We start from the raw sequence: 23,600 nt of genomic DNA, 5'->3' as shown, positions 1-23,600 counted from the left end.
TTAGTATCACACAGAACCTCTTTACGGCACCTACCCATTTCTTTGAATTTCAACTATAATTTATTTTGAAATAGTAACAGATATATTCACGTTAGCAATGAGAAAGACAAGTCAAAACCTGCAGGAATCTAATTGTGACAAATGTTTGTCCATTAATATAAATGTATTATATACATTTGAGTTATGTAAGTAAAATAACTTGGAGTAAAAGAGAAAAATGCAAGTTGAAAGTTTTATATATAATGTAGAAGTAAATTCTACACGATAATTGCCTGCCGTTCACTCCAGGAGACTGGAGGAAATGATGAATGACATTTTACGTGCAGTCAGTATTCACACAAGCAAAGCTGGTCCACTCTTACTTTGCTCCTCTATCAGTCTGGGCAAACCTTTAATAATCATTTAGGAAACTCATGCTTGTTTAAGGATGAATGATTTGGTGACATTTTCAAGAGAAAAATGTTAATACCAGAATGTCTCGCTCTGATGGTGAAGCAGGAAAAATAATAAACAAGTGTGAAGTGTTGATTTTCCCAAGTTCTTCTTCATGTCCAGGGAACAGCAAAGGCTATGCAGCTGGGCACGTGGAGAGAAGAGCGGCTCCCTCGGGTGGGGAAGCAGACATAGAACCTTCTCCAAACAACCGAGGGGCGTCAGCGTGTCCAGCACACACCCGGCATTTGTAGCCCTGACCCGGAGGAGTCTCCCCAGCCCACACTGCTTTTGTTTTCCCCCCAAAAAAACCATGTTAGTGAGGCATGATTGGCACGCAACAAACTGTGTACAACTTGGCACGTTTGGGGATAAGTGCACACCACGAAATAAATACCAACACAACCTATGCTGTGGACTCTCCGTCTCCTCCCAAAGCTTCCCCCTTCCTCTTCTCTATTAAATTATTATCATTATTGAGAAAAACACGTAACATAAGATCAGCCATTTCAGCATATTTTCAAGTTTACAATACAGTGCGGTTCACTACAGTCGCCATGCTGCAGAGTTCATCCCCAGGGCTGAGTCGGCCCGCACAAGCGACATGCTGCACCCCTCCTGCTTCCCCCTCACCCCAGCCCCTAGCACCCACCATCCCACTCTCTGCATCTGTGGGTTTGACCTTTAGGTCCCCCATACAAATCCTATCAGGTAGTACCTGTCCTCCCATGTCTGACTTCACTTAGCATAATGTCCTCAGGGTCCATTCGTGTTGTCACAAATGGCAAGGTTTTCTTTCTTTTCTAAGGCCGGATAATATTTCACTGTAGGTATAGACCGCACTTTTTCCTATCCATTCATTCATTGAGACACTCAGATTGTTTCTCGTCTTGGCTACTGTGAATACAGCTGCAATGAACACAGGGGAGCACATATGAATACTCAGAAGTAGGATTGCTGGATGACATGGCAGTGCTATTTTTAATTTTTTAGGGGACCTCCATACTGTTTTCCATAGTGGTTGCACCAATTTACATTCCCATCAACGGTGCACAAGGGTTCCCTCTTCTCTGCACCCTCTCCAACACTTGCTATGTCTTGTCTGTTTGAAGACAGCCATTCTGACAGATGTGAATGTAGTTTTGATTTGCATTTCCCTGATGATGAGTGATAGCCCACTTTCATATATCTGTTGGCCACCTGTATGTTTTCTTTGGAGAAATGTCTATTCAACCCTTAAGTCTCTGCCTATTTTAAAATCTTTCTTTTTTCTTTAATCTTTTGTGTTGTAGGAGTTCCTTACATACTTTGGATGTTAACCCTTTATTAGATAGATTGCAAATGCTTTCTGCCGTCACTGCTCTGGTGAAGCGCGCCGTGGAAGGCAGTACGAGGCGCGATCACCAGGGTAAGCGTCAATCACTGAAATCTTGACCCTGTAGTAGCTACTCTGTCACATCCCCGCCTTGTCCTCTGTTTTTGAAACACTGGGCAGAGAATCATACACACAGGAAAACATTTTTCCTCCCAGCCTGCTTCCCCCGGTGCGCCTGCAAGCAGGAGCGCACCAGCAGAAGTGTGGGGCTGAGGTCTGTAAAATACCAGCAGGAGAAGGGGCCTGGCCACGTGTTCCCGTGGGGCCAGAGGCTCTTCAGGAATCACTTCTAACAAGACACAGACTCCGGACTGCTGACTCTGACTTACAATTTGTCTAATTGTTATTTTCCAGTGAAAAAGAGGATACTGTCTCCTTTCTTTTCTCTGTTTTCTTTTCTTTTTTTTTTTAATATTCTTTTAAACTCTTGGGCCATGGTCCTCTCTTTAAGGGTCTTTTTATTATGTCTACTGCTGACTTGAGAATAGTTCTCAAAGTTGATTTTAGAAATGCAGCTCTGATTTATGTTGTGGGCAAAATATAACAGCAGGCAAAGTGCCTTCTCTACTACTGTTGGCCTTGTTCTAAGTAAACATTTTACTATCTTATTACCTGCGAGCTCTCTTCTCAGTTACGACAGAATGTATTTCATATTTTATACAAACAAGTAGCTGCTGGGAGAGGGTGAACTATGCATAGTTTGTGTGCGTTTCCACATGCAGATACACACACACACACAACATTTTACCTTTTATAATAGTACAGATATATAACCTTAACAACCATGAAGACCAGGAAATGTTCAGAGTACCTAAGGCGTAGTGTCAGCGTCTCCTCAAAAGGAAAATCCCTGAAGAAATCCAGTGCATGATGACTTTTATTTTACATTATTTTCTTTAACAAGACTTTGACCATCTACATAGGAGGGCAAAGAATATTCAAAATTTCAGGAACAACACAGAGCAGATGGAATTAAATGGCTTAAAATGAAGTATTTTTATCCTTTTAGTGTAGTAATTCTTATATACACATTTGAAATTGTATAATTCGTTTCAAGTGCTTTTTTTACAAATCTATTGAGATGATTACATATTTTTCTATTTAACTTCTTAATACTATTTATAAGATTCTAGTGTCAAACTATGTTCACATTTTCATATTTTACAATCAGCTATCATTTTTAAAATATCAAGATTGAATTTCTAATACATGAATTAAGAATTTTACATTCATGTGAATAGGGAGATGTCTAGTTTTCTTCAGCAAACATCATATCTTTTTCTAAATTAGTTAACAGAGCTATGGAATCTTTCTGATAAAACCAATATTTGCATATAACTATATATGACTATGTCCATGTGCATATTATATATGCATATATGCACATGTCCTATATAAACATATATCCCGTATATATACAGACAGATAACATAGAGTTACGTTCCACTTCTCAGTCTCTGGGAAAACATAAATGCCCTGCTCAAGATAGTTCTGTCATAAATATCTAAGAAAACTTTCTATAAACCCTATTGGACCTTATGCTTGGGTCAAAGGTAGTTCTGAGTCAATTGTTCTCAACAATAGTTCATTCATTTTTCATACTTACTGTTTGTTGCAATACACTTAAACATTTTTAATTCTAATTTGAAATTTAAATTACTATTAATTAACTCAGCCGCATTTGCAATTTTGACAAAATGATTTATTAATTTATTAATTAATGGTTCGTGCATTAATTTATTATTACTGATTAATTAATGATTTATTAATTCCTATTTGAAATATTAATGCTATGGATTTGTTTTTCATCATTTTTCATTCGTCTGTTTCTTTCTAGATGTGTGTATATATGTACGTCTGCTTTTATCTATAAAGTTATTGTAAATTTTAACAAATACGATCCAGTTATTCCAACACCTCCCTCTCGTCCTTGATTCTATTTCTAGAGCTTCCTCTTTTCACCTTTATTTTGGTTTTCTCCTCATTTTTTAATTCCTACACCAACAATGCACTACTTTGATTACTGATTTTAATTGTATTTTTTCATATTTTATATATCAAACCATTATTATTCTTTTTCAACATTTTCTGGACTCATTCTGTTCCTAATTTCTTTCATCCAGTATTCAAAGTTCACTTATTAAGTCCCATCACTAGAATCCTGCTGGATGTTTACACTTTAGATTTTGAGGAGAGATGAATTAAATATGTATAAAGTTAAATATTCTCAACCAGGGAAACGATATCCATTCACCCAGCTCCTGTTCTATATCCTTTTCCCCCCAGATGTTAAGTGTCGTGAGGTGAGGAAATGTTTCTGTCTTGCTGGTCACCGTGTCCTTAGGAACACTGATACCTGCATGTGGGAGGAACAGCAGGAGGAGTGTGAGGCAGGGAAGGACAGACAGGGAAGCGTCACAGGCTGGGACTTCGCAGAGTTTAGAAAATACACGTGTCTCCTAACCTTCCGTCCAGCGCTCCATGCCTCTGCAGATGCGCCCCGAGTGGGGAGGGCCTGTGGAAAACCATTCAGTTAGAAGACATCATAAATTATGAGCTTTCCAACATCACATTTTCCCATCTCATTTTACAGCCTCAGCAACCTTCCTTCAACTGATTTGGTGAACCGACCCCCCGTGGTTCACACACAGAGCGATCAGTGAAGCCTCTACCACATGCACACGACGGGGTCCTGCGTAGAGGACAGAGGACCTCTGGGGGGTTACACCAGACAGAGGTTATGGTGCCTACAAAGAAAGCAAGCTGAGAAGGTAGCTGGGGTTCTGAGAGGGACCCTCTTCTGCAGCCGTCCCTGCCTCTGCAGGTAACTTACACGGCCCCCACCAGGTGGTGCAGGCAGCAGGGCGTGCAGCAGGACTGCCTACCCGAGTGGTGACGGAGCCGCCCTCCAGCACCGCTCTGCACACAGGACTTAATCACGGTCTTCTCCAAATCCACACAACTCATTTGAAACCCAGCAACATACACCTCGGGTACTGACACCGAGTTTTGTACACAGGAAATGAAGTCAAATGGACAACGAGTTACTCATCATCATACTAAAAATCACAGAGAGTAAAAGGCAATAGCAAAGTTTTCTCAGAAAATCTAGTCCTTCACAAAAGATACACCATCAACAGACAGTGATTGGAAGTTTATTGTGGCATGTGATACCAGAGATATACACACACATATATAAATGCAAATAAATACAAAAGAGCATTGACATATATATACTACCAAATGTAAAACAGATGGCTAGTGGGAAGCTGCTGCATAACACATGGAGATCAACTCGATAATGGGTGATGACTTAGAGGGCTGGGATAGGAAATGTGGGAGGGAGTCAAGGGAGGGAGGGGATATGGGGATATATGTATACATACAGCTGATTCACTTTGGTGTACAGCAAAAACTGGCACAACAGTGTAAAGCAATTATATTCCAATAAAGAGCTTAAAAAAAAAACTAAATCAACAGACAGTGATTGGAAGTTTATCGTGGCATATGATACCAGATATATACACACACATATATAAATGAAAATATAGATATTGAAAATATATATTTAAAATAATTAATTTAAAATACTCTATTACAGAAACATGTGCACATGATTAAAAAGCATATGAATTTACACACATATATAAATTAAAATATAGATATTGAAAATAAATATATATTTTAAATAATTTAAAGTACTCTATCACAGAAACATGTGCACCTGATTAGAAAACATACAAATTGAAGACTTTCTCTCTCTAATGCATCCTTTTATCTTTTTTTGTGCCTTCAGTGGTAAATGCTCAAACCATGTAATTGTTTCTGATTTTAAATCACCTTGTCCCTAAATAACAGTTCTGTTTAACATTAGACATTATAAATAACATCCCTATGTACTGACGGTTCACCTACTTCTCCTCTCCCGCATTCCTCTCCCAAATATAGGTATATTACTCATTTTTAGTATTTTCAACTTCTGATATTAATCACATAATTTAGTTCTTATTCTATTAGCTATAGGTACTATAAAATGTTAGCCACAAGTATCCATTGATTCCTATTTTGTAGGATGATGACATTAACACCCTTTTATTACTAGAAGAGCTCATGAAAATCACACACCCCCTAGGTATTGTCACAGAGACCTGCCCAACTTTATATATATATATACACAGAAGCCCTATTTGAAAACCCTAAGAGGAAATAACAGCATATTAACAGATGGGCATGAAAAGAACACTTTTTACACAGGGTGAGTTTTGAGATGTTGCCATATCTAAACCACAAACAAAAATTCCTGTTAGTTGTTGAAACATATTTGCAAAATAATCACAGCCCCATCGTTATTATCACGGTGAAAATTCTTCAGCTCCCACACTCCATCAGAACAATAAATGGGATTTAATTTGAGAGCTGTTCCCACAATCTCCTATTTTCCGTCTATGTCTCCATGTTTCTGAACGGTTCTGCTGAACAGTTCTTTGTATGTTAAAAACTAGGCTATCAAAATATAATGCCAATTTAAGGCACAACAATTATTTATATTAGTGTTACTGGGAGGAAAAAAAATAGGATGTGGTAAATTAATCTTTGTGCAGCAAAGTACTCCTTAAAATAGTTTTCCAGCATGCGTGGTAATGAACTATTGCTATCTCTGCCGAACAGACATCTTGAAATAACTATGTCCAAAGTTGTTTAAAATCCGTTCCCGAAAATTTCAGTTTCAGCAATGCTTGGAAGACTGATTTCTCTCTTATAACACCAAACAACACACGCCTCATTTTCTTTTTTTTTCAAATCCTTTGCTCAATGCAGGAGCTCGTGAGTCGGCCATGACTTTTACATGCCTCCCTTGACCTTCCCACTGATAATCGTAATAACGCCTGGCTGCTGAAGATCAGTCAGCATTCACGCAGGCAGCCACCTTCAGATTAATCTCATATTATTAATTTTACAAGTTAGAAAGACAAGCAAGACAGGCACGATGGCTTTCACTGCTATTTGCTCTCCTAAAATTATTTCCTGCGGACAATAAACAAATAAATTTCCAATTTGGTGAGGCTATAAATGTGCAGCCTTCATAAAAATTAATTTAAATGGATGCGACGGTGAGTTTGGGATTGTAAAGATTAGGGGAGATGCCTGGCGTTATAATTGCCTGCTCCGTTCCCCTGTCACTCACGGGCGCCACAGCTGCACGGGAAACGCTCATCATAATCTAATTCTCAGATCAAATTCCCATCTTCAATACATCCTTTAATAAGGCTTCCATTCTCCATCTTTTAGCCTTAATTACCACTCCCTGTCTCCCCTGACAACCAAATTAAAAGGTACATGCTACAACTCCATAATGACACTCATCACCATCATAATACGTTAAAAACCACACGCTCCTCACCCGCAAATGCAGACTCACCTTGTCAAGGTGGAGGTCTTCTGATAACTAGATTTTCTATGGATAGCCTCAGCACTGGAAGATAAGAAATACAATTATATAATCTTTTATTGATTTCTTTCCCCCTTTCTCCTCCTTACTATTAGGTACAATTATCCAAGCAGTTTTTAGATCGTTGAGGCTGGAAGTGGAAAATTTACAAAGATTCACCCGGAGGAAGATGCTTGAACTCCTGGTTGAGTACAGGTTGTCTCTGTTGAAAAATAAAGCCATGGCAGCTTGTGTAGTGAATAGACTTTTGATTTCAGCCTGGAGCTTCCTGGGTCCGTGTATGGACTTCAGCTTGTGTGACTTTGTGAAGGTCAGAGGCTCCACCAGCCTCAGTGTCCTTACCTGTAAATATGAACAGCTTAACGTCTGGTACCTCTAGCGATGACGCTGTTGCTTTTGAGCGCATCACAACAAAAACAGACAACTTCTGTTTTTAACTTGCAGTTTTCCACCGTGGTTACAAATTTTCCACTATGCAGTTTCTAACATTTTCTTGTCAAGGCATAGCTGTAACCTCCATACCTCCGTCAGGATTTTCTGTGCACGAACTTACATGTTTGGTCTTTGTTCTCCTTCTTAGCTTTGGGGTGACCTCTGGCTGTTAAAATTAGGCTGTCCCTCAGCTGCTTGACCTCGTCTTTCTACGGCCCCTGACCCTTCCCTGACCAGCACCGTCTTCCATTAACTCCTACACATGATGGTGGTTGAAGGTAGTGGGTGGTGATAGTGGGTTACAGTGGCTGTCGGTGGTGGTTGTTAAGTGCTGATGGTGGTAGTGATGGAGGTGCATGGCTGGTGGTGGCTGTTGTCGGAGGTGGCTGTTGTCTGGGGGTGGTGGTCCTTGGTGGGGGTGGAGGTGCGTGGCTGGTGGTGGCTGTTGTTGGAGGTGGTGGTTGTCTGGGGGTGGTGGTTGTTCTTGGTGGGGGCGGAGGTGCATGGTTCGTGGTGGTGGCTGTTGTTGGAGGTGGTGGTTGTCTGGGGGTGGTGGTGGTCCTTGGTGGGGGTGGAGGTGCATGGTTGGTGGTGGCTGTTGTTGGAGGTGGCAGTTGTCTGGGGGTGGTGGTGGTCCTTGGTGGGGGTGGAGGTGCATGGTTGGTGGTGGTGGCTGTTGTCGGAGGTGGCGGTTGTCTGGGGGTGGTGGTTGTTCTTGGTGGGGGCGGAGGTGCATGGTTCGTGGTGGTGGCTGTTGTTGGAGGTGGCGGTTGTCTGGGGGTGGTGGTGGTCCTTGGTGGGGGTGGAGGTGCGTGGCTGATGGTGGCTGTTGTCGGAGGTGGCGGTTGTCTGGGGGTGGTAGTGGTCCTTGGTGGGGGTGGAGGTGCATGGTTGGCGGTGGTGGCTGTTGTCAGAGGTGGCGGTTGTCTGGGGGTGGTGGTTGTTCTTGGTGGGGGCAGAGGTGCATGGTTGGTGGTGGTGGCTGTTGTTGGAGGTGGCGGTTGTCTGGGGGTGGTGGTTGTTCTTGGTGGGGGTGGAGGTGCATGGTTGGTGGTGGTGGCTGTTGTTGGAGGTGGTGGTTGTCTGGGGGTGGTGGTGGTCCTCGGTGGGGGTGGAGGTGCATGGTTGGTGGTGGCTGTTGTTGGAGGTGGCAGTTGTCTTGGAGTGGTGGTGGTCCTTGGTGGGGGTGGAGGTGCGTGGCTGATGGTGGCTGTTGTCGGAGGTGGCGGTTGTCTGGGGGTGGTGGTGGTCCTTGGTGAGGGTGGAGGTGCATGGTTGGTGGTGGCTGTTGTTGGAGGTGGCAGTTGTCTGGGGGTGGTGGTGGTCCTCGGTGGGGGTGGAGGTGCATGGTTGGTGGTGGCTGTTGTTGGAGGTGGCGGTTGTCTTGGGGTGGTGGTGGTCCTTGGTGAGGGTGGAGGTGCATGGTTGGTGGTGGCTGTTGTTGGAGGTGGCGGTTGTCTGGGGGTGGTGGTGGTCCTCGGTGGGGGTGGAGGTGCATGGTTGGTGGTGGCTGTTGTTGGAGGTGGCAGTTGTCTTGGGGTGGTGGTGGTCCTTGGTGGGGGTGGAGGTGCATGGTTGGTGGTGGCTGTTGTTGGAGGTGGCGGTTGTCTGGTGGTGGTGGTCCTTGGTGAGGGTGGAGGTGCATGGTCGGTGGTGGCTGTTGTTGGAGGTGGCAGTTGTCTGGGAGTGGTGGTTGTTCTTGGTGGGGGTGGAGGTGCATGGTTGGTGGTGGTGGCTGTTGGAGGTGGCGGTTGTCTGGGGGTGGTGGTGGTCCTCGGTGGGGGTGGAGGTGCATGGTTGGTGGTGGCTGTTGTTGGAGGTGGCGGTTGTCTTGGGGTGGTGGTGGTCCTTGGTGAGGGTGGAGGTGCATGGTTGGTGGTGGCTGTTGTTGGAGGTGGCGGTTGTCTGGGGGTGGTGGTGGTCCTCGGTGGGGGTGGAGGTGCATGGTTGGTGGTGGCTGTTGTTGGAGGTGGCAGTTGTCTTGGGGTGGTGGTGGTCCTTGGTGGGGGTGGAGGTGCATGGTTGGTGGTGGCTGTTGTTGGAGGTGGCGGTTGTCTGGTGGTGGTGGTCCTTGGTGAGGGTGGAGGTGCATGGTCGGTGGTGGCTGTTGTTGGAGGTGGCAGTTGTCTGGGAGTGGTGGTTGTTCTTGGTGGGGGTGGAGGTGCATGGTTGGTGGTGGTGGCTGTTGGAGGTGGTGGTTGTCTGGGGGTGGTGGTGGTCCTCGGTGGGGGTGGAGGTGCATGGTTGGTGGTGGCTGTTGTTGGAGGTGGCGCTTGTCTGGGGGTGGTGGTGGTCCTTGGTGGGGGTGGAGGTGCATGGTCGGTGGTGGCTGTTGTTGCAGGCGGCGGTGGTGGTGGAGAAGCTGCCCACAGTGCTGCTACTGAGCCACGTCTGAGGCCTCTGTATCCTCACACGAGACTCCTGACTGAAACCACACGTTTCCTTTCATTACCATGTTGCTTTTCTGGTTTCATTTCTCTCCATTTGCTCCTTAACTTCCTCCCCCATTTACCGTGCTTGCGGACCCTTAGACAGTCATACAGAAACAGAGTGTGGGCTTCTGTGAGATTCAGTCACATCTTCCTGCCGTTTTGCATAATTTAGAGCAAAGCTTCCAGCCTGAGCGGAGGGGCCTAAGGAAATATGTCTCAAGGACTTTTCAGCTTCATACAGGGCTACACAAATTGAAGTTCTCCTTATTCCCTGAATATAACTACAGAGTTGGCCTTCTCCACCAGTCATGAAGTAAGGCAGTTTATTTTTCCAATGCTTTGGGATATATGCAATATCACATACTCACATATTTGCAGCCATGCCCATGCTTGACTGAATTTCTCATTTTTAGTGCCGATATTGATCACCAGAAAGGCAGAGTGAGAGCAGAAGTTTCTGAAACCGTGAAGGGTCTATCCAGAGTCACTTCGTCGGGAAGCTAGCAGATAGGTAAACATAATTCAATGGGAATGTATTTATTTATCCAGAAAAGATTTACGATGCGTTGAAGGGAATTCAGTTCGGTACTAAGATAAGAAATGCCAACCAAACGGCTCTGTCAAATATCATTAGGGTGGACGCACTGATGACTGTATGAGCAAAGATCATTTAAACAGTCCACCCGACAGACCAGCCGATGTAGGATAAAAAAGAGCAGGGCAGCTGTTGATCGTGGCTGTAGAAGTCAAGGGCAGTGGAAGCAAATGTGTGCAGCAGTGTTTCTGCAGATAAGGGGACCCTGCAGAAAGGCCTAAACTCTAAACCTGGGAGGCTTTAATTACCGAGATACCAGTATTGATTGGGAGAAGAGCCGTGCAGAAATGAAGGCCAGGAAGCAGCTCGTAAGAGAAGGGCAGGATTGTTTTGTTAAGCAGTTTATTGAACTATCTACATGGTCTCAGGCGGTTCTCACTCTAATCCTAGGAAATTGGAGGAAGCTTCGGGAGTAAAAATGCAATGAGACCTCGACTGATGAGAGGTTTCCCTTGGAGAGGGATGATTTATAGGGAGAAAACACAGACACGGGCTGGGTCAAAAAGTGTAAGAAAAGATTAAAAGTTAAAGGAGTACCCACAAGTTACTGATGGGGAAAAGATCTGAGAGTTGCGGGGCCTTTAGAATAGCCCTGGGATGGCTGGAGACATCACAAGTGTAACTCCCTGACGAGAAGGGGACACACGGGAGCAGTAAGATTAGTGCCACACCCTGGCCAGCCAGCTAGCCCCAGACAGGTCCAGTTTTCGACACCTTTATACAGTAGGTCATTCGATCTCCTCATCAGCTGATGAATTTTGTTCTGTTTTCCACATACTTCAGTGATGAACTTAACTGATGCTGAGTGAGAACATGAAAGTCCCCCACTGACATGGGTAACAGCCAAGACAGGCCAGCCTGTGGTGGTTTTTATAGTACAAACTCCCACCGTGTATGAAAAGGACTCGTATAAGGCACCATCACTTTCCTACCAAATATCCTGGATTTTGAGATATTACGGCTGTTGGAGAGTTTAAGCAACCAAGGGTTAAATCTTTTTGGTCCGTGTAATCTAAATTGTGGTCTTTGCATCCTCTCCACAAACAGGTCTGTGTGCACGGGCATCAGGCTGACACAGCACACGGTGAACAGAAAATCTCGACCCAGGTACCCTGGATGCGAGTCCAAGGCTCTGTACTCCAGCCGGGTGGCTTTAGGGAGCTGCTTACCTCGCTGTACGCATTTCTGCATCTGTAGAGTGGATAGTAGTCGTGGTTACCTCACAGTGTTGCAACTCAGAACAGATGCTAAAGCTTGCCAAGTGCTCAGGAGACCCAAGAGGATACCACAGGATACGGGATGTCTCCAACAACTACATAAAAATAACCGGCCACATTGATGCCAGGTCCAAGACATCATCCAAAACAGCTCACCACCCAGAATACGTTGTTAAACCTCCACTCTTTGAAACAAGACATGGAATTTCATTTTTCAGATGACTAAGGAGATCAGAATTAGGAGGCCAGAGATCTGGGGGCTGACCAAATTTGGCAATTTCTTGCATCAAAATTATCAAACTGCCTTTCATTTTCAGCCCTTGTTTACTCATAAACATGGGTACTGATAATATAGATACCCCAAAGTTTTAAGGCTCAAATAACTACGTTCATTCACTTAGTCAGCTCTTTGTTGCAAAACACCACATACTAAGCACACTTTCCTCTGTCTACCCCTGTTTAAAAAAAATGTGTATTTTATTACTCAAAAGGAGTTAAATCTATTTTTGAAATTTTAAGTCGTTAACAGAAATGATTTACTAAAACATTAACATATTACAAATAACCTCTTAGCATCTGTTATTACACCCATTGGTAAAATATAAGCGTGTACTCCCTACATCCAAATAATTTTGGTTCAAACCAGGGATTGCTTCTTTTTATTACACTGCTTGAGTATTCCCCCCAAATTAGAGACACCCCCAATTTTCCAAATATTTTGATTGACTCTGGAAATGAGCAGAGGGCCTGGATGGTTGGGCAGGATCAGCTAGGAGGATTTTGTTCTGAGAAGCGCACGGAGCTCCCAGGACATTTTGGAAGGTCAGTGCGTTAAAAGTGCAGAGAACTTCAAAGCCACCTTCCAAAAATTCACATTCAGTAGGTCTGGGCTGGGAAGTGAGGCCTCCATTTTTTTTTTTCTTTTTTTTTTTTTTTAGTTGTGGCGCACGGGCTTAGTTGCTCCGTGGCATGTGGGATCTTCCTGGAGCAGGGATCGAACCCATGTCCCCTGCCTTGTCAGGCAGGTTCTCAACCACTGCGCCACCTAGGAAGCCCGAGGCCTCCATTTTTAAGAAAATCTGAAAGTGATTATACTAGGAAGCTAATAAAGCTTAGACCTCAGGGACCTGTTTTATGTCAGTCCCGTTCAAGGCCCTGGAAGTTGCCTTAGCAAAGTACAAACACGACTGAATGATTCATGAAACTTGCAGAAGTCATATGCTTCACTGCTACACAGACCACTGTCCGGACGTGACTTTCCTGGCCCCAGTTTTCGTACGTGGGGCTTTGGTGGTTCAGCTAGGGGAACCCGAGTTGGTGATGAACTCACCGTTTGGTTTCAGTGGGACAGTCCTCGTGTCGGTAGAGTCTGGTTTCAGGCAGGCTACCCGGTGCAGGCCCTTTCCTCCCCGTGTAGACTCCTGAGAACCCAAACTCTAAGGGGCAGGACCTGGGTGGCCCCGAAGTGGGCGCTTGTCCTGTGTGTGGTCAGGGAGGACGCAGGTTTGAAATGCAGAGGAAGTCTGCGGAAAGTCGGGGTCAAACCCTACAGCTACAAGAAGGACACTTGATGTGAATTCTGGAAAAACTCAACAGTCCAGAAATACTTGCAGGCCATTACTAATTTAACATTTATGCTATCTGAAGGAATTTACGTTAAAAAATTAACCTTAACAATGTTAGAAGAGTGAGCTTTCCATTCCCCATGTAGAAACTGATGTTGCAAATGAAGAGATGAAAAAAAACGGAGAGAAAATGATCACGATGTGTCCGTTAATACAAATATTTTATAGATTTCATGTTTGGGATACTCCGTCCAATTTCACTTCTAATCCTGAATGACATTTTCCCACATTTGAGAGTCACGATTTTATTTTTCTTAAAGGACTCCTCCTCCCATTTATAACGTTCAGTCTCTGTAAGGACTGGATTCACCCCTGAAGAAAAGTGGATGATTTTAAAGCACATGTATTTTTATTTTAAAAACATGGCTATAGAACAAGGGCTGACAAACTGCAGCCTGCAGAGCAAAACTGGGCCACTGCTCCCGTAATAAAGCATCACGTTGGACGCAACTTTGGCGGGGCCTGCGGCCGCTTTCTCCCCACAAGGAAGAGTTGAGAAGGGGAGGCAGAGACCGCGTGGCCTGAAAAGCCCAAACTGTGTCCCCATTGGCCGTTTTCGGAAAAGGTTTGTTGATCCTTGTTACAGAACATGACTTGGTCAACATCCACATACAGGCCCCACTTCAGGGAAGGTCACGTTTTGCATCTGCTGTTTTAAAGTTTATACTAACATTCTAAGTTAAGTCACCATGCCTCATACATTATACTTTAGCTTTTTGAAAAAAATCAAATACACAGGAGCACATATTTAGGGCAGGTAATTTACTTCGTAATAAAATATTGCTATTTTTCCATTAATCTACCTTATAGCCTTAGATTCCTGCAATTTAAGGCAATTTGTCTCATTCAGGCCTTATTGTATTGAAATTTCTTCTTGCGATTCCCAATCCACAGTTTCTATCCACTAAAACTTTTCATGGATGAAAATGCACTTTGAATTTTTAAAATCAAGAGCAGAGTCAAACATGGTTCATCTTAGGTTTCAATATTGAATAAAATATACACTTTAAATGCTTAAACATTCAAATGTTTCTAACTCAAATATCCAACTAAATCCCCCAATTGTTCACAAGGAATAGATATAATTTTCAGTGGAGAAAGCACTTTGCAAACACCTGACCACACACACATCCAGTCACCCTGAAAGTATCAATAACTGGTCTTTATTGCCCTTGAAAGTAGAAAAAAAGATGCACGGAGAATGTGTTCCTAATTATTCTGGCTTAACTTTCTTTGCATTGAAAGTGCTCTATTAATAAAGGGCCTCTCCTCTGGCAGAAGCAGCTTTCACACTTGATTGATAATGTAGTGAAGTCACAGTTGGAACTGCAGAAAAAGATGCCTGCCATAAAAAAGTAAAACGGGACAGATGACAGAGCAAAATATTTTCCTCTCTCCCTGTGAGGTCTGGCGAGATGCAAAGCAGCATTTTCCCAGAACAAAGGATGCTTTGCCGACAGACACCACGTTGCACACCAGTTTTCACTCCGGGAACAGGAGGATGACGTCCTCCGAAGCTCCGATCACAACCCTAGCCGTGTGACACCCACCTCCTCCCGTGGTCACTTCTCAGATACACTCGGTTCACTGAAGGATGGCAGAGCCTCGGAGAAGCAACAGCCATGTTTAGACAAAAGCCCCCATTTAAGACTTTGCAAGCCCACCGGGAGGGGCCTGCATGTGTCGGTCAGAACACGGGTCCCCTGGACGCCCCTCCTGCACAGTTCCTGCTCCTGCCCTGCAGCCCTTCTCCTGCTGTGAGCCTGCCGTGAGTCACAACTGGGGCCACATGAGGACCCAAAGGTTAACCATGCGCCCTTCTCCACTGGAAACTAAAGTTCTCACCATATCTGAGACTGAAGTTGTGTAGATCTGGTTCAAAACGACTATTGGAGACCTCACATAATAGATGCAAATTTAATCATCAACTTATGAGTCAGTATACAGATAAGATCACGTAGGACTGCGTTAAATCTCAAGTGGGGGAAGAAGTGAGCAGATAGAAATGTGTATTTTCTAGGGTGTGTATTTAGTATTTCTGGAAAGACCTACTTTGAAGTGATGTTAATGACATGTGGTACAAAAATAGCTATTATATGGTGATCCTTCTACTACAAAGGCTATTTGTGAATAGATTTACGAAGCCTAACTTTGCACGCTAAGGCTCATGGAGAGCACACCACCTATCACCCTAGGTAGAGGTCTTCCTGTCTCTTTTTGACAGCACTAGACATAATTAGTAGTTTATGCTCTTAACATGTAGCCTCGTCCATAAGTAACCATCTTTTTGGAGTAAGTTTTTACTCAGCTTTGTCTAAATTAGTAACACACTTTGTTTATGGACATTACGAGAAAAACATGGTCACGTAAAAATAAACTAAAACTTCCTCTTGAGTCAGGTAGTGATGAACAGATAAAGATCGAATCCAGAGAAAGTTACATTTTAAGTTGGTTTTCCCCAAAGGGGCCTGGCCCCTCTGAGCCTCAGGATTATATGAAATTAATTGGTGTCCTATTGATGAAGATTCCCGTAGACAGACTTAGGTGGTGAGATCTCAGGTCACAGGATTCTTCAATTTTAATTGAAATGTTTACGTTGATTTCTACACATATGGGTCCTAAAGCCAGAAACACATCTCTTTTCCTCCTACATGGGGTCGGAGAAGGTTCTCAGAAAGTATATCGGCTAGTGCTGGAAGATGTTTAATGATGCTGTCATGCAAGCTAGTACGAGAGCCGTTGTGCACTTTTTCTTTCCAAATTAAAGATGTCACTGTACACTTTCCATTAAAAACAGAACCTCAAGAGCCTGTTTCCAAATCCTCTCACTTGTTTCCCTAGAGTACTACTTCTGACACAGAGCGCCAGCACTGCCACCTACATGACAGAGCCCCTGACAAAGGCATCTTCCCTTAAAAACACAGACTGACATCTTCAGCACATGCTTACTCCTCAAGGTGGCTGACCATTAACTGTCTTCAGAAGCCTTGTCCTTTTCATGCAACTCTATAAAGAGGTGTGGGTTGGGATCTGCCTCCTGTTTCACGGACGCTGATTCTGGGGAGAAGACACTGGTGGGCACTGGGGAGGACATGCAGATGGGCACTGGGGAGGTGACAGGTGGGTGCTGGGGAGAACATGCAGGTGGGCACTGGGAAGGAGACAGGTGGGCGCTGGAGAGGAGACAGGTGGGCACTGGGGAGGAGACAGGCAGGCTCTGGGGAGGAGACACAGGTGGGCACTGGGGAGGAGACACAGGTGGGAACTGGGGAGGTGACAGGTGGGCACTGGGCAGGACACACAGGTGGGCACTGGGGAGGTGACAGGTGGGCACTGGGGAGGACACGCAGGTGGGCACTGGGGAGGAGACAGGTAGGTGTTGGGAAGGAGACACTGGTGGGCGTTGGGTTGAACACAATTTTGACAGTGTTGATTCGTGGACAGGCCCCCATACACCATCCTTGGAGGGCGAGGAGGGAGCTGAGAAAGGCAGCCGCTGCAGGCGGGCAGGTGGCAACGCGGGAACTGACACGGGAGGCTCGTCTTGAGGCCACAAGACACACAGATCTTGGCACCCTGCTCACCCCCCACACACAGAGGCCTCGACGGGGTCGTCTGGTGCCCATCCAGATGGTCTCAACAGCACACTCTCAAGGCTGCATCCTTCAAGGTGAGGAGCCCCCCACTGACGAGATCCAGCTCTCAGTGGACCACGTGTGCCCAGGGTGGTCAGTGAGCTCAGAGGTGGCCCGCTTGGCAGCTCTGGGGCTGCACTAAGGAAGCAGCCACGGCAACAACACAGACACAGGCAAGACCAGGATCCCGAATCAGGACAACTGTTTCCACCAAGAACCCTGCTGTCCCAGCCTCTGATGCGAAGTCCCCTAGGCTGGGGGTTGGGTCACTCAGCGTCACATGTGTCCTCACATGACTTAAAGATGAACACGTAAGCCAGCCCACCAGGTACGAGCACATGACACCGTGTGTGGATAAAGGCACAGGTGCCTCCAGTGTCTACGGCCCTCCTCTTGCAAGACGGCTTTCCTCATTAGAGACCCTCAGTGCTTAGTAAGGACGGGCTTTGCTGGCTGTCACTCAAGGCTTGGCTTCTACCTCTGCTACGATGTCCTCCAGGCAGGGCGAACGAAGGCAACGATGAATGACTGTACCAGGGGAAACAGAACATGCCCACCTGGCCTTGAGGGGAGGGACCCCAGCTGCTGTAGGAAGCTGACCTGGGGATGCACACCACAGCTGCTGGCCCGGGAGGCTGTGCTGGCAGGCCTGCGATGCACTGGGGGTGGGACCTGCCGGACCAGGACCCCACCCTTCTCTCCAGTGGTGCGCCTTCCATTCCAGGCATGGTGCATGTCATCAGGCACGCCAAAACCACGGGAGGGGCCCCTTGCCCAGGGGTGCGAAGCCACTCACCCGTCCCAATGGGACAGCCCTTTGCAGATTCCGGGAGGTGAAGCCTCCCCCAGGCATGACGGGCCCGGCGTTCCCAGCAGCACTGCACGTGGATCCAGGGCGAGAGTGCAGCAAAGGCTGCAGCACCTGCACTTCCGTGGTGGTGGGTGGGCAGGGGGGCAGATGCTGTGCTGAGACAGGCCTGCCGCTTAGAGTAGGGGCTGAGCCATGGCAGACGTGGGGGGACAGAATACGTTCTCAACCCACCCCTTAGTAGTGGCTAGCGGATCACCCTTACCGTTATATGTTGTTCCTTCACGAGGTCCTACTGGGGTGGCTGTGTGCACGGCTGGGAGCTGCTGCTCTACGGGGAAACCTCAGGTCCACCCTTCCAGAGCTGGGGCCCAAATCCTGGGTACTATCTCCTGCTGCCTGTTACGGCACCGCCCCCCTTACCTTTCAGAGTCACAGACACAACTCAAGCGGCAGCCCTGCTTGGGGGATGCCCAGAGCTTCACCTTTGCTTCTCAAGGGAGCCTGCTCCCCTGACCCCCAGCCCTACACCTGCCGCACCTCCTTACCAGGTGCTGTAAGCCTTCCACACCCCCAGGTCCCTACAAAGCCCTGCACCTGCCACCTTTACAGGGTCAGACAGGCTCACACCTTAGTCACAGCATCTTCCCTGACCAAACAGCTCCTCAGAACTGGACTGCAGAGCCCAGGCCTGGGGTTTCCTGTGGGTTCACAGATCAGCCTCTTCCTCGAAGATGCTCCAGCAAAGTCTGCAGAGCCCCCTGCAGCAGAAGCCGGTCTTCACACGTTATCATCATTTCCACCTGAAGGGCTCACATTGCTGCTGCGGGGGAAGAACAGTGACAGATCTTGGGCCACCATCCCAGGACACAGTGGGGCTGTACAGGTGGCCTCAGGGAGGCACTGAAAGGTCCACAGTAGTCCCCTCCCACACGAAGGTAAACTGATCTCATCAGAAACCGGTACTTGTGGGAGCTTTTCCATGAATCTCCTTGAATAAAGCACTTAGGCAAAAGCATCAGTAAAACAACCACCATCTGTGAATGAAAAGAAAACTTTGTGGTCATGGTTAAAGACCTGATAAGAGTACATTACAATGCAATTGACAAGAAAATTCAGTTATTTCTGTGACATACATTTTAAATGACCAGAATTATGACTGATATCGCTATACTAGGACATAGACTTTTAGAAGTTTCATATAAATACAGCCTAAAATTAGTTTAGAATCACTTATTTGACTTTCCATGTAATTCAACACATCAAGTAAGGCTGCTTACCTTAATCTTTCTTTTATAAGGAGAGAGCACACCTCAGTTTTCTTAAACAAAAGACCTCATAAAGACAACAAGCAGCAGGAGAAATTATTTTGATAAAACAATCTTTGTTTTCTAGGCAGCTTACTTGGAAAAAAAAATCAAAATCTTTCACACTCTTTAAGAATAGACCAATAGTCCAAGAAAACATTACCTTTTTAGCAAATTAAGTTTTAGTTTTGCATAAGTAATTTATGGATATTAGAGCTTGTTTTTCTTAAAACCAATAGAATTCTTTTACAAATTGTTATTGTTTTACAAATTCTTTTACAAATTATTTACACTTACCCATGAACACTGACAGGAACAGACCTCTCATAGCCTTCCTTCCAAAACTTTAGTGATAAATCGGGCAAAATGATACAAAACTCACTAATTTATAAGTAACAGTTGAATCCAAATTGTGTGTCCATCAGATGGAGCAAGGTTACTGACTCAAAAGGTTAAAGGTTTTACCAATATTTGTGGAAAAGACTTAAGATTTGTATTTGTCCTTGATGAGTAACATTATCAAAGTGGTGGATTAGATTTGCGGCAAATGTATAGCAGTCTGTTTTGAAAGCCTTTTTTCCTTTAGCTTCAGGCAATTGTGGGGAGCGTTTTAGTTACTTCCTGGGAGGTTTACACTTCAAAGACATAAGTATGCATCTTCAGGGGAGAGAATGCAATTTTTTCCTAGGAGTTTGGGGATAGAATTCTTTATTACCAGAAGTCTAGGGTAATCGCTATTTAGAATTTTCCTTTGTACTAGGGGTTAGAGGGCATAGGGGGCCTTGTCCATCTCACTGTCAATCACCACACACACACCCCCACCCCTTCTCTCGCCATACTTTCTCAGGACCCCACCCCTTTCTGTCCTAAATCAGGCTTCTTCACAATAGCTCAGATCCCCTTCCAGTGACTTGTACCCCCCTAGCTCTGCCAACTTCTTATTCTGCTATTTTTCTTGACTCTTCAAGGTACACAGTTCCCATTTCTTTTGCAGTGTTCATGTCCCCAAATTAATTCCTGTGGCAGTAGCCTTTATCCTCCCAGTTACTCCTTTCCTATATCTGGAACATAATGAAACAAAATCCATACAAAATTCACACACTGGTCTGTACTTCTGAAAATATTGACAATCAGGTAAAAAAGTAAATGAAAGTGCATTAATGAGGCAATTACAAGTGTTGAACATTTAAAAAACTTTATATTGAAATGTAAAGTATGGCTTTTAAAATAGATGGCATACATTGTTTGATAATCAAGGAAATATATTTAGAGACTATCTTTAGATACCATTCTAAGTAATGGTAAAATTGAAGTATCAAGTTTAAAATTCTTTTTAAGTTTAAATGAATCAAACCAGTACATTAATGGTGGTTGAAATATTGCCTTTTTTCCCACAAGTTTTGTATTTTTCTCCACTTTTTTTGATTGACCAGAATCCTTAATGTTTCCTATCTCTAAGAGCTGCCTTAGACCCTGAGGCAGCTAAGATATCGATTAGCCAAAGTTTTAGTGCTACTAAATGTTAAAAAACAAACCAAGGTATATTACAAATTTTAAGAGTTTATATGAGCAAAAATTGATTGGAATCAGTCAGCACCAAACCGGAAGTGGGTAGGAGCACTTTGCCATCAGGAGCTAGGGAGACATTTTTATAGGAAAAGTGTGGAATTGGAGCAAGGAGATGATTGTAGCTTCCAACCTACTGACTGGTCCTCAGCATTTGATTTTCTAACGCTGAGGCACCTACAGGCTTAGATTCCAGCTGACTTACATAGCTGCCTAGACGAGGTGGCTCTGACAGCTTCCTTGTTTAATTAGTTTAACAACTTAATTGTGTTTCTACATAGAGTCCCATGTATTCCAATGAGTACCACATCTTATGTCACCGTACAGGATCCCGAGAAGATACACTTTTGTAAAAATAAGTAAATAAATACATAAGATAGAAGGTTGGTCAGAAACAAAAATCTTTTTTTTTTCCTTCAGTTGCACTCATGTTGATTACCCTACCAATCATTAGTTCTTAAGTGCCAATTCTGCATCGATAAGCTAAGAGGACAGACACATACCCTTATGTTTTAGGCAACAAGAGTGACGAGGGCTGGCAGAGTCTTGCTGCCTATCAGAGGCAGCTGTGTCTTCCCTCCTCCAGCCCATTCACAGATGCCCAGAACTCCATAAACAAGGAGTGTGAAACAAACACAGGATCACTTAAAGTCCCTTATCTAAGTATATGAAAGTACGAAATATCCGATGACTTTTTTTTTAAAGATTTAAATGGTAATTCAATCTTAATCGTCCACAAACAACACTTCGTGTGAAAACATCACACAGGACTGAGATCTCATAATCTGTTACTGTAGCAATTCTATCAATACCGACTTGACTGCTTTAGACCCTGAAAAGGCTGAAAAGTTAGGTTTCTTGATAGTCATCTTAACCAGTACAATCTAGACGGAGAATGTATGATCTGGACCACTTAGTTAATGTCAGTTGCTTGACCACACAAGAAAAATCTCTCCCTCCCAACTTTCTGTATCCATTCAGTTCATCCTTTGCATTTCTCACTCTGGAAAACAAAACAAACAAACAAGAGATAGCTCCAGCCATTACACTACTTGTTCCTTTAACAAAAACACTTCTCTATAACCTTTTCTTCTCATACCTTTTCTTCTCAGCCAGGAGTACAATCTACATTCCTTGCATAGAGAATCGTTTCCCTTATTTCTAGGGGTTTTAATCACACACGTTAGAATTTGTAACTCTTAAAACCTTAATTTCTAGTTAAAATTAAGTCAGCAATAGTAAACTGTTACAGGCTGGCATTCTGTAGATTGGCAAATATATGAATATAGTTCAACATTTCTAGAAGCATATGCTTACATAGTACAATTTTAATGTAGACCAAGACGTGTTTACTGACACATCCAAATATCTTGCCAAAATGGATAACCATTAACTACTGAACATAGGCTTAAGTAATTTAGAAATGATCTAGATAGTTGATGATTTTCCATCACATAACTTAGGAAAATTTTAAGAATATAAGTTACCAAAAACTTTGGTAGACTAAGTAAGCAGATATACCATAAAACATGTATTATTGAAATGTTCTTTTGTAAACTTGTGTCCCACTTACATCTATTTAATTCACTTAACCATATTTAGATGTCATGAAATTTCATGAGACATTCAGCTATTATCTGTTTTTCTCACTGACAAATTTTGTAAAAACATGAGCTTATTTGAGTAATAAACCACGTAGAACAAAAGTTCTATGTCTGTATTATATTTAACACTGATAACGCTGAAAACGTGTCTGTTTAAATTAAACCAATAATAAACTAGACTTCATTTACCAAATGTTATCCAGACCATGTGAACTAAGAAAGCATTTAGGTTATTTTCTATTATATTTCTGAGAATTTAGAAATAATTGCACAGCACTTTTTTGTTATTCCAATTAAATAGAGCTATCTTACAAATTTTTTTGCAATACCATCTTAACATAGAAACATATCACATATCCATAAATTACATCCATAGCCACACGTAATCACGCAGACACAAGCAGAGACTACAGCTTCTGTCACAAAATTTTACCCATGAATCAGGTACACCTGTCCTGCTACTTCAGCTCCATTCACTCCTGGCTTTCAGCATTTACACGAGTAACCTGGACACCCGAAGACTGGAGAACAGCCCAGCATGCTCTCCGTGAATCTTGTAGGAAGAGGGAAGTTAAAATAGGCAGCTGGGTGTTAAGGGATTTTCTGGGGAAGGCAGAGGAATTTGGGGAGCCAAGGGAATTTTCTGAGCAGCTGGAGCCAAATTTTAAGAATTTATGTCAGATGGAACAAAAAAGGAAGTCCACAAGCCTAATCTGTTTTTCTGTTTTGTTAAGGGAGCCCTGAGGCTGTTACACTTCTGTGTCCTTTTTAAACTGTCTCTCCATGGCGACCAGTGAGACGATTGCTTAGGACAGGGGCGCTCTAATTTGTTTCAAACATGCAAGTTTTTCCAACTCAGAGGATTCATTATCCAGCCACTGGTGCATGCGATCTTGGGTTAGTCTGTCTCAACAGCGACTCAAACCAACGAGCCTGGTCATGGCTTAAGCACGGACACCCAAGGTGCCCCAAGGGAGGTGGCCGCACAAGACCCAGAAGTTCACTCCCAGGTGAGGCTCAGACAAGACAAACTGACACTGTCACAGCCGGTGATGACAGTGCAGTGAAAACGCTGTCTGGTTTCCCACAAGAAAGCAGGACACCTCCAGCCACAGACCCGCTT

At 44.2% G+C, this 23,600-nt stretch overlaps 1 protein-coding gene across 1 annotated transcript; it reads right to left on the bottom strand.

Moving 5' to 3' along the window:
- Positions 1 to 7,987: 7,987 nt before the first annotated feature.
- Positions 7,988 to 17,927, bottom strand: LOC130851922 (basic proline-rich protein-like). The gene is made up of 3 exons (XM_057732591.1): positions 17,793 to 17,927; positions 11,761 to 11,906; positions 7,988 to 10,088 (listed from the first exon to the last, which is right to left on the bottom strand). The coding sequence occupies exons 1-3, from the start codon at positions 17,925 to 17,927 to the stop codon at positions 7,988 to 7,990; spliced, it is 2,382 nt and encodes a 793-aa protein (XP_057588574.1).
- Between the last annotated feature and the right edge of the window lie 5,673 nt (positions 17,928 to 23,600).

This window comes from Hippopotamus amphibius, chromosome 4 (assembly GCF_030028045.1).
Source record: "Hippopotamus amphibius kiboko isolate mHipAmp2 chromosome 4, mHipAmp2.hap2, whole genome shotgun sequence".
Classification (NCBI taxonomy): Eukaryota; Metazoa; Chordata; class Mammalia; order Artiodactyla; family Hippopotamidae; genus Hippopotamus; species Hippopotamus amphibius.
This window is presented reverse-complemented; position numbering and strand designations above follow the sequence as displayed.

Coding starts and splice junctions, on each gene's coding strand:
- LOC130851922 (XM_057732591.1), bottom strand. CDS start 17,927: ATGCACCATGCCTGGAATGGAAGGCGCACCACTGGAGAGAAGGGTGGG. Junction 11,907..17,792: donor GCTGTGGTGTGCATCCCCAG/GTCAGCTTCCTA, acceptor TCCACTCTACAG/ATGCAGAAATGCGTACAGCG. Junction 10,089..11,760: donor ATGCCCGTGCACACAGACCT/GTTTGTGGAGAG, acceptor GTGAGGATACAG/AGGCCTCAGACGTGGCTCAG.